At 35.5% G+C, this 11,589-nt stretch overlaps 1 protein-coding gene across 1 annotated transcript in view; it reads right to left on the reverse strand.

Annotated features, from left to right (window-relative positions):
• c4 (complement component 4) overlaps positions 1–11,589 on the reverse strand; it is an 18,321-nt gene extending 6,732 nt beyond the window's left edge. The window contains 36 exon segments of the mRNA XM_043258282.1: positions 266–353; positions 448–625; positions 1,161–1,251; positions 1,339–1,398; positions 1,694–1,849; positions 3,428–3,612; positions 3,741–3,909; positions 3,988–4,092; positions 4,165–4,321; positions 4,535–4,610; positions 5,137–5,340; positions 5,441–5,524; positions 5,614–5,665; positions 6,090–6,293; positions 6,467–6,606; positions 6,679–6,749; positions 6,839–6,956; positions 7,399–7,507; positions 7,509–7,603; positions 7,690–7,767; positions 7,837–7,966; positions 8,095–8,238; positions 8,336–8,530; positions 8,631–8,828; positions 9,010–9,183; positions 9,329–9,444; positions 9,668–9,794; positions 9,902–10,007; positions 10,089–10,176; positions 10,271–10,353; positions 10,553–10,586; positions 10,589–10,637; positions 10,718–10,788; positions 10,888–11,065; positions 11,152–11,344; positions 11,428–11,589. Of these exon segments, the coding sequence (XP_043114217.1) occupies positions 266–353; positions 448–625; positions 1,161–1,251; positions 1,339–1,398; positions 1,694–1,849; positions 3,428–3,612; positions 3,741–3,909; positions 3,988–4,092; positions 4,165–4,321; positions 4,535–4,610; positions 5,137–5,340; positions 5,441–5,524; positions 5,614–5,665; positions 6,090–6,293; positions 6,467–6,606; positions 6,679–6,749; positions 6,839–6,956; positions 7,399–7,507; positions 7,509–7,603; positions 7,690–7,767; positions 7,837–7,966; positions 8,095–8,238; positions 8,336–8,530; positions 8,631–8,828; positions 9,010–9,183; positions 9,329–9,444; positions 9,668–9,794; positions 9,902–10,007; positions 10,089–10,176; positions 10,271–10,353; positions 10,553–10,586; positions 10,589–10,637; positions 10,718–10,788; positions 10,888–11,065; positions 11,152–11,344; positions 11,428–11,510 (4,389 nt within the window). The 5' untranslated portion in view covers positions 11,511–11,589.

The following is an 11,589-nucleotide window of genomic DNA, read 5'->3' on the forward strand; positions in this document are numbered from 1 at the left end:
ATAAGGTTAATTAATCTGTGATATAAGTATTCTAAGACATACGCATCATTTTGGGCTAAATTATCAACTCATAATTATTTCCTTGTATGTACTTATATTATGTCTTATGTTTAATTTATTTTATTATTTTATTTTTTGATTTGTATTTGTTTTTTTAATGCCCAATGCTTATTCCCAACATAACATACTATTTAGAATATAATAAAAATACGTGTTTGGAGGAGTTTTAAATGTAAATATATATTTTTTAAAAAAGCATACGCACATGTTCCAAATCCTTGCTGTTTGGTATTAGTCCGCTCAGAAGTGAGATTTCCACCATGACCATGCCAACGGTATTCTTCTTTTTCATGCTGTGTGAAAACAGGAAGTTAAAAAAAAGCTGATTTTAGAGAGCTGCTATTCTGCTGAATATTTTATAACACATCAATAAACTTCTGTGCTCACCCCACACACACTGTGTATATGACTGAACTCTCTTTCTTTTGCTCCTCTGAGATTTGTCTTTTTCTACGAGTGCTACGAAGATCAAACCATTCGATGCTGCTCATGGGCTCATCTTTTTTATCTTCATCGCCATAATTGTAATAGTCCTCAAATGTTTCTTCTTCTTTATTGTACATATCTATAGAAGAGAATACTGATTTTAGTTTGATTATATCTGAGGTAAAATATTATTACATAGCGTTTTAACATTTGCAGGTCATTCAGAAGCAAATATAAGAAAGCTCATTGACTTTTTAACCTTCAATATCCTGTCACAATATATGCTTTTCATACAACATTCATACATTGCAGTGCACTCGATTCGTATTTAATTTATAGACACGCTTTATATTAGGTGGCCTTAACTATTATGCACTTAAAAATAAGTACTTATTGTGTTTATATTGTGTTGCAAAACACTTGTTGCTTTTGAAGTCGGATATGGGTAAGGTTAGGGACAGGTTTGGTGGTATGGGTAGGTTAAAGGTACCCAGCAAAAGTGTAAGAGATGGATCAATAGTGTAATTCTAAATGTAAAAATGACAGATGTAATTACACATGGGTAGTTTTAAAAATATAAGTACAGTGTAAATGCATGTATGCAATTATTCATTTAAATGTAAGTAGACCTAATTTCTTGTTTAGAGTGACCTCTTCCATGATATTTTACTTACTGTATTCCAGCTCTCCTTTCACTGTAACACTAAGGTGAAACAGATCACAGTGCGATTCATCCTTCTTCATAGTTCTGTACGTCTGCACAACCTGTGATGAGAAAAATTGCATTCATAATGCCATAAACTAAAAGATCATATATCAACAGTGAATGAAACCAGGAAAAAAATGTCTCACTGCTAATGTTCCGCGTCCCGTTCCCTGAACATTTATGGAAACTTTACCAGCATTTCTGACCTGTGAGAACAAGTGCACATACATATATATATATATATATATATATATATATATATATATATATATATATATATATATATATATATATATATATATACATATACATATACATTATATATATATATATATACATATACATATATATAAACACATTAATATAACGTTTCGAATTTTTCTTTTTTAAACTTTCTAGTAACTAGAAGTGTCTGGCAAGTACCGTTTCCAGATTGCATACTGTATGCAGGTTTGTCAACCCTTAGGAACTCAAAAACTGTTTGTAAACAACGTGTCTTACCTTAACAGCTGCTGCAGTGAGTGCATTATATTTGGTCAGGTGTAAATCTTGTTTATTGCCATTTGCAAGGCACAACTCCACCCTCAGATTTAAGTCTTCTACATCATTGTTCTGCATGCTGTATTTTGTTAGAGCCTCAAGGGCCACGACTGTGTCCTATAATTAAATAAAAATGTATTAATTAAAGATTAATGCAAGCTGAAAAACCAACCAAAACAAAAGATGGTAAACATGGGCAGCAAGTTTAAAAATGCTCAATTGTCAAAAGGGCCTGGCCTTCAAGCTATTATTTTTACTGCAACATGTCCGTATGTATAGGTTGTCTGCACAAATGCCTTATATACGACCCATCAAAGCATGTACTACAACTGCTTTGTTTTGTACTATTTTAATTTGTGTTTTGTGTAGCCTGCAGCGCATCGCGTTACCCGACGAGTTCAAGACGTCTTTTTTTATAGAGTTTTATGCAGTACAGGTTGTGAAATCAGCTTCACGGGGATAAACAGAAAAACAAAGCCATGAAACAACTATGACCACTCTAAAAAAACAAACACACTTTCACATTTAAATGTTTATTGACCCTTTTGCGAAATCCAGGTCAAATTCTCAAAATCTAATTATGAGATAAAAAGCAACATTTGATTTAAACCATTAAATTCAGTACGATTTCAATTCTGACGTGGCCATCAATATTATAAATATAACTTTTACATTTTCACAGGATGTTCTTTACCTTATTACATGAAGTATGATTTTATGAAGAAAACACTGACTTTAGCTGGAATTTCACAGCCTGGGTCATATTTTATATTCCTTACTTATAAGTAAGGAACATTTTATTTTAAATGTCCATAATACAACACATATAACTGTGTGTAGGATCCGTCGCCACCAGATATGACTTAATTATTTTCATATTTGTGAAACTCCTAATATCTGAAGAAAAAGGCTACACTACTGTTTAGTAAGTTTGTAAAAGTTTGTAAAACTAATAAATAAAAAACCCCACAGAGGCTGCATTTATTTAAATAAAAATACAGTATAAACAATAATATTGTTCAATCTTACTATGATATTTTAAAAAATGTAATTTAATTGTGCGATGCAAAGTTAAATTTGTTAATTTGTGCTGCTCAATATTTTTGTGTATTGCATTTTATTTTATTCAAAGAACATTTATTTGAAAATGTAACATTATAAATGTGTTCATTTAATTTAATGTGTCCTTAAATAAAAGCAATAATTAAAAGAAAATACTGACCCTAAAACTTTAATATTGACTAACTTGACAAACGCTTCACAGGGAGTCTGATTGACAGGCGATCTGACCAATCATAACGCAGAATCCGACATTCACCACACAGGAGAGTAGTTTAACACTGGTGGAGTTGAATTTCAAAAATTGTATGTACTGAGGTCTAGCCGCGGTTGACATGAGATACCTTCATGTTATAACAAGCAAAGCTGGAGATATTTGGTTAACTTGCTGCTTAAACTGAGGAGCTACAGTGATCTGTCACAACACACATAAATATAGCTTTAATTGCTTTAAAAATAGTTTTTTCATTATACCTAACGTAACATGCTCTGTCTTGTCTGTTGATGCATGGCAGTTTGCTCTTTGTTCTGTAACGTATTGTTCGCTGTATGAAATTGTGAGAGGGCCGTATCTTTGCGAAAGGTCAATTAAAAAAATACCGTGAATCGTTTAATGGTTGAAATACCACAACCCACCTGTGTGGACTGGAATCCACCACCATATTTACGCTGCTCTATCAGCCAGTTCGCAGCCTGTTTAGCAGTGCTCTTGTCCCGCAAGGACAGTGCGCTGAGCAGAGCGTATGCTGTAGTCTCCACAGATGCAGCGTTAGCTTTATCTGCCTTACTTCTGTCACCCTTGGCATTCCAGAAACACTTTTCTACATAGAAAGAAGACAAAAAAACTATATGATGCTGAACATTCAATTTATCTTTTGCATATATTAAGTAGTTTATGGCGTAACAGAAAGAATTTGAGATGTGAAAATGCAGGTAATATGTTATTGACCTTTTTCACAATTAGCGATGTTTTTTAACTTTCGGTATGTTTGTTGGGCTCCTGCACTTCGCTGGTCATGCAGTGACAAGGCATAAGCTGTGACTGCAAGAGAGTAGGGACTTTTCAAAGCGTCCAGCTGTCCCTCAAGGTAGGTCTTTGCTTTATCCATTGCTACTCTCTGGAAATAAACAGAGGTTTGTACAGGTTTGCTTATTCAGTACTAGAGAATATATTTTGCAACTAGGGTAAATATTACCAGTTCTGTGTCGCTTCCCAGTTCGTACACTTTTAAAGCACGGTTCATTGCAATAAGGATGAAGGCAGTTAGGGGAACATCATCTTTTGCCTGTCCAACTCCTCCCTGAGGAGAAATATTTGTTTTTGTTTAATCGTTGTTGGCGACCATCACTGGCAAATAATGCTATGGCTATACCTTCATTCCTCTGTCATACAGTTGATTAGGATCGTCCCATGTACCATTGGTCTTCTGTTTGGAAATGAGATAAGACATGGACTCCTGAATATAAGAATCTTCCACACTGATAATGTCCCGAGACTCTGTCAGCTCCTTGGCAATAAATGCTGTAAGCCTATGGAAAGATTGTATACAAGTTGAAAAAAACCAAAAAAAAACATTGTATTTGTATAAATGCATGTCATGACAAACAACAACAACAAAGTCTTCAATTCATGTGTGGATTTCTTATAGTTAATAAAATAATTATTTCAATATATTTTAACCGTTTAGCAGACACGTTTTTCAATGACATTGCAAGTGGTGTGTACTACAGTCAAAAATATACCAAACACTGCTGGGAGTCTTTAGAAATGCTCCGTAAGAACCATCGCTTTTCTTGTATGTGAGGACTGTGTTATAACCTGTTACATGAGAAGATGAAACAAGATGTATGTGATTTTCAAGATGCTATCATTAGTTGTGCATATTTAGCACCTAACAACAACAGTTATATTTATATGCGACTATATGATGCATGCAATACTGTTAAAACATTTGGGTTTATAATAAATTATTAGCTGTATTCCGCAAAGATGCATTCATTGTATCAAAGGTTACAGCAAAAACATTTGTAAAGTATCCCCCTCCATACAAAGCATGTGTATCTGTGTTTTAGAGTCTTGCTGAGCAACTGAATAAGACTGCTTTTTTTCTGCTGGATGTGCATTATCCTGCTTATTACATGGCCTCTTGCCACAAAAATAAATAATTAAACAAAACTTCCGCAAAGTCTTACTGACCCCAAACTTTTAAATAGATTACTTTTAAAAAAGAAGTTTTGTGAAGTTTTTAATCCGCTGTTATCTCTGTTCAATTAATTTTTCACTTTTTTCATAGAGAATTCCTCCTCTGCCTTGCAACTTTTACATTTACTTAAAGCACACGCACCTGTTTGGATCATTGATTGGGCCTCATCTCTGCGTTCAGCTTTCAGTGATAACCATTGTTTGGTGGCATCCAGGTACCTCATGGCATAAATAGCAGGAGACATCTTCACCATAGTTTGCTCCGCACAGCCAGTGGGCAGCTGAATGAGTTTATTGATACCCTCCAGGTTTAGACAGTTCTCTGCCGACTCGCTAATCACCCCGCCTGCAAAATAATAGGGTCATTATCTCTTTTAAAAACTTTATGAAAGAGCAAGGATATCAATCAAATGAATCTATCTACCTATCTATCTATCTCACCTTACCTTTTAAACTCAAAGAGATTTCTGAGTCCATCCCACCAGGGATCTCATCAGCAGGGTCTGGAATAGCAATCTCTAATTTCCTCACTGTGCATACGAGAAGACAGAAATTTTATAACAGTGATTAAAAGCCTAAGAATAGATGTAGTGACAACATAATCCTGTTGCATTCTTACGTTTCGGATCAATGCTGTACGTTCTGTCAATAGTGGCAATTTCCCCTTCCCCCTAAAACAAGGATTCAAGAGTCGTTCAGTGCCATACTGAATTAATTATAGCAAATGTGACTTTGGACCACAAAACTAGTCTTTAGTCGCTGCATTAAGCCAAAAATACATCGTATGGGTCAAAATGATCGATTTTTCTTTTATGACAACAATTATTAGGATATTAAGCAAAGATCATGTTCCATTAAGATATTCTGGAGATTTTCTACTGTAAATATATGAAAACTTTTGATTACTATGCTTTGCTAAGAACTTAATTTGGACAACTTAAGTCAATTTTCTCAATATTTATGTTTTTTTTTTTATATTGTCCTATTCTTACACACCAAAAATTGACACGTATGACTAATTTTGTGGTCCAGGGTCACAAATAAGAACACTTCTTATTCTAACACTACTGGGTATGCCATCTTGACACAATTTACCTCTACACGGAGGAGCTTTTCTACTCCGTCATTAGCACTATTTGAGGCTTCAGCCAGGACTTTGATGGGTATATTTCTGATAACAAGGGGCACCACGGTGAAATACACAGCTACTGCTGAGTTCCCAGGAACCATGACCTCCTCCTTCACTTCACTCCCGCCAGCAGTGCACAAACCTTCCTGCTTATCCATCTTCACTTTTACCTACAGAGTCAAATGATACAGCATTTCAACCCTATCACTTTGACAGACTGATATTTTTCATGCATGTCACCTATGAGGCTTGTACCGCTGCATATATTACCTAGTACCTAGAAGTTCTGGAGCTGGACCAATAATAAAATGTGAATGTGTAAATAAAGCTTCATTAAATTTACCTTTAAACTCTCTTCCTTGTAATTGTACACAACTGCTTTGACCTGAAGCTGCTCATTTCTCTTCACGGAGTAAGGAAGGTTGACAGACAAAAAGAAATCCTTGAAGACCTTCAGGGGCTTCGGTTCTGCAATGCAGAACCCTGGAGAAAAAAAAGGAAAACTGGTCAGTATCTAAACATCTCAAAAAATAATAAAAAAGAGTTACTTTCAACCTTTTGTGAGAGAAATGCCCACAGCCTGGACTTCCCATGTGGTTATGGAATCAGGAGCAATTACATCATGTCTAAAAGTTTACAAAAGACAAAGCATATTTACGACATTATTGTTGATCTATTCTGCTCATTATCAGAAAAATAATGAAGCCAGGGTGACCTGATAATGCCATTGCTATCTGCTTCAATAACTGTCCACATCCATGACTGTGGGAAATATTTACGGATGTAGATCGCGTCCTCGTTAATCATAATTTCGTCCAGTTTGTTGTCAGTGACTGCAGTGAGAAACAAAGAGAGTAAATAAAGAGTTCAGCTTTTGAAAGTAGCAACTTTGACAAGCCACTCCTTGCACTAAAACTATTTTATTATTTTAATAACATGAATAATAAAATGATTATTGTTATTATTTAAAATGATAAATTGTATGATTTGAAATTATTTTATAAATGAGTGCTAAAATGACAAATGGCTCAGTCACATTTTTTATATTGAAATTGATCGCATGGTTATGAGTAAGCAGTGAGGCCAATTTAGCATTAACATAGGCAAAACGTATTGTTTTATTATTATTAAAATATACTAAACTGGCTTTAATACTCTCTCACATTTTTGTCTGGTTTGATTTAGATAACTTGCTCATAATCATTGCACAATTGTGCAATAATGTGGCTTTGATCCAGAACCCCTTTCCGAGAAGTTATGCAAGACGAATGTTACCTCTTCTTCCAAGGCTGGTTTTTCTGTTTTCCAACTTCTCCCTCTTCCTCCTCTCATTTGCAGCTTCGCAGCACTGTTTAAAAGCATTACGGCAGCTATCCGATTCTTTTTACTCTTTTGAGACGCTCCTCACAGGACGTGTGCATTTTGTTAGGCTTTATACCATCAAAACAACATTTCCTGTCATGGTTCTTGAATCTGTTGACTGTGGTGAAGATATCATTATTTGACATGCGGTTAAAAAGAAAATTATGCAAGGAACGAGAGCTCAAATCTAGTTTCGCATCTTACCGACTTCATTGTATTTTTTTACATAGTCTGCTGCTCTTCTGACGCGAGGTTGGGGTTTCAAGCTGTAGCACTTATGCTCTGTGAACAAGCAAAACACACGTTTATGCTCTTGCACGGCTCTTGAATACTTATTTATATATGTTTTACCTCTGGGTAAAGGGGTTTGTGTATCACAGTTACACATGAACGTTAGCCCAGCTCTCTGCAGAACAGCACTGGAATCCTCTCCTCCTCCGATCGAGCAGGCCAGGTCATATGAATTCATATATTCAAACACCTGTGGGTAAAAACAAATGATCTCCATCACAAGCAAAAATACATGGAACACTTTTAGAAGTACACCAGCCTAGCGTGCAAAATGATTTTCTTGGGGTTCGCCATTGTGCATAATCAGAAACGTGTTACCTTTTGAAGCCTTAGCTTGTTTTTGTTCAGAATATAAACTGCAGAGTCCACTGCTGCAAGAGCCACCTTACTCCCTGGATCTGTTCTGACTTTCACTGCAAACTTTGTTGCGGGTTTTATCTCAGGTAGTGGATCAATTTCTACCTACAGGCAAAATGGTATATGAGTGAAAACACATCCTAAATCAATCAAATATAAAAGTTATAGCACTTTATCGTATTTGGATTCTGAAAGATTATACCCTGCCATTGCAGACATCTTTCACATCGACCCACACAGAGTCAGCCACTATCTTTTCTCTTGGCGAAGAGCCTGTAAAATAATAGGCGACCAGGCGGAAAGAAGGCACCATCTTCACATTGACATTAATGCTAACAGTCGTGATTTCAGTTCTAGACACCTTTTCCATCTGCACAATTTGTCCCTTGCTCCAAAGCTGTTGGGGAAATAATTATTTTGAAGACATTAGACTGAACAGTGTTGCTCTCTGGTAACCCCCAATAAAAAAATAGAAGAACAAAGATGATCGTTCTTACCATATAGTAAATAAAAGTGGGTTTTGCTGCACCCTGAGGTGTAATGTCCCTTAATGTGACTTTCAAGGCCTCTCCAGGCTGTAGGAATTGATGCTTCACTTCTAAACTAAGATAGCTGTTTCCCTCAGGTTTTGTTGCAGTGGCCGTCATCTTTTTATCGCTACGAATGACCTCCTGGTCACTTCCCTCTGCAAATACCTGCAAAAGTAATAGTTATTGAATTAATAGTTTTAGTCCTGGAAACAGACTGGCCAATATCAAAGCCACAAGAACACAAGAAAATTTATATTGTTGTTGATAGCTGATTCAATTGTATGCAAAATAATGTAATTGTATGCAGTTGAATGAAAACTGTTTTCAAATGAACGTGAAATCTTACCGTTACAGCTAAATTTTTAGCCTGTGCCGGTATTTGAAAGGACATGGCTACATCTCCCACTTCATTTCCCCAGCCCTCATTTTTCAGAATCTGTTCGGGTGATCCGTCTATTGTAACAATGGCTGTAAATTTCAAGTTTGGGACTCTTTTGCCATCTGGATAAGTTGCAGTGGCCTGCAAAAGAAAAAAATTTAAAAGAAATTACAAAAATATTTGTAAAGATGAGGTACTAAAGTTATTATATTTTAATTCCATTCCCAGGCCCTTAGAGGTATGAAAAAGAACACATTTAAGTTTGGAAATGCTTTAGGTCACATACCAAAACGGAGAACATGCCACCTGGAGTGAAAAATGCCTTGGTTTTTGACAGATCAATAACATACGGGGATGTCACAATCTTCACAGAAGAACTTTCAGCTTCCTCCAGATTGCCACCTGCATAAAATAAGGATGAATATTCATTGTGATATCATTTTCAGTCATTAAACATATTTTCATGTCAATCTGCAGATGAAAAGTAACTTTATTTGAATACCACTTGAATAACTGAATAAACATTATTTCAGCACTATAATTTTGCACTTGTAACTAGACTTTTTTTTTTTATTGCATGCATTTCCTAATTGAATCATTAGACTGCTTTTCGTTTATGACTCACTTGCTTTTTCCAAAACTGAGACGGCGATATAAAGACAATATCCCTCTATATGGCCATGAGTGTTATTTTCTGATGCTGTCTTTAAGTCCTCAGTGAGTACCTCGGTTATTGCAGTACCATCTTCTACCTATGTAACAGCAGAATACAGCTATCAAATAGATCAAATTAAGCACATATAAATATCAGAGAGCTATGTATTTTGTATAATAATTTTTTTTCTGATGATTTACTTACTGCTATTTGTTTTTCAGTGCCTGGAAGATACATCTTATTACCCTTTTCATCGATCAATCCAAATCGAATATATGCTATGCCGCTGACCCCCTTCCCATAAGTATACCTGAGAACACCAAAAGCTGATGAATAGCATGACAAAATCTCAAGTCAACGCCAAACCAAATCAACATGTGACAGTGCATACCTAGCAGAGATGTTGAATGGGAAGGACTCGCTTTTCAAAATATGGTAAGGCTGTGAAGCCTCAATGGTAACCTCAAAGGTAGGCAAAACTATAAGGAATGAAATGCCATTTCTAAGGGTTAAAGTAACAAGTGAAAAAATAAAAATGATTAGAATAGTTGCACGTAGTTTCATAACACCTACCATATTCCTTGACGTCAAACTCCAATGATGTGGTAGATTCAGGGTACTTATTATATGACGCGAAGATTTTCCATTTACCTGCCCTGAAGGATAAACACAATTACACAGATTAATGACACAGCCGTCCTCCATATTGTAATGTTGCCCATTGTATAATATATGATATGTATGTATTACATATGTAACAACCAAAGCTTTTAATCAGGTACATACACACTTTATTTAGTGCGTGCTATTGTTTAGTTGTTTAGTGTTTATATATTGTTCATGCCGTTAACTTACTGCTCTACTTCTGGTATTGTGATAGTTTTTTCAAAATTTGGTCAGAAATCAAAATATGATTGTAAACAATAAAGCCTTTGCAGTTCTGCAAAAAAAAAAAAAAAAAGCTTGCTCATTCCAGGTAACTCTTAATTTTGAATTTCCTCACTGACAGAAACATCTTACAATTATTTGAACATGGATTTCATCCTTTAAGGGCATCATGTAGTTGTCTAGGATGAAGATTCTGTATTTGACTAAGAAACAGAGAATAACATTTTAATATTAAACTATAAACTAGTAAGATTTAGTAAAAGAAAAAACATTAACAATAAATACAAAAGTGATTATCGTACCGGTTTCTCCTGGATTATAAATAGGCTTGTCTGTTTGGATGAAAATGTACCCTCTTTTTGTTGACAAAAAAATGCTGGCTTTTTTTACATCGTTTTGGCCCACGAAGACGTCACTGCTTTTGGCTGCAAGTTGAACATAATCTTGTACTTTTGCACTTCCATACAAGCTACGATCAACCTGCGGTGCATGAGTTAGAAAAGACGTTGGAGGTTGAAAAACACACTTTTTTTTTAAACTACTAAATATGAAGTGTACAGACATACCTTAAGTTTCACTAAAGCCTGGTATGCATTGCCATCGTTGAGGGTTATAGATTTCTTTTCGGACACAATTATTTGAGAGATCTGGTCTTGAAAGTACAGCTGCATACTAGTTGCTTTAGTTGCTCCATGAAGCTGCACGCTCACAGTCTCTTCTACCCCCGCATGAATTATATTTGGTGCAACAATTAGGCATCTACACGTGAATAACAGCATACGCAGTGAGAGAACAAGAAACATTTGTAAAATGTAATTCTAAAAAGTAATTCTAGTACTTACGTGGGTCTCTGCGCATCTGTTGAAAGAAAAACAAAAAACGCAAAAAACAAAGGGCAGATCATCTCGCTGTGGTACTTGTTCATATATGTGTTATTCCATTAGGACAGCTACTAACTCGGCGTACAAGGGCTATTTCCCACCTTCACAGAATTGGGCATTGAA

The sequence above is a fragment of the Puntigrus tetrazona genome, chromosome 15, assembly GCF_018831695.1.
Source record: "Puntigrus tetrazona isolate hp1 chromosome 15, ASM1883169v1, whole genome shotgun sequence".
NCBI lineage: Eukaryota > Metazoa > Chordata > Actinopteri > Cypriniformes > Cyprinidae > Puntigrus > Puntigrus tetrazona.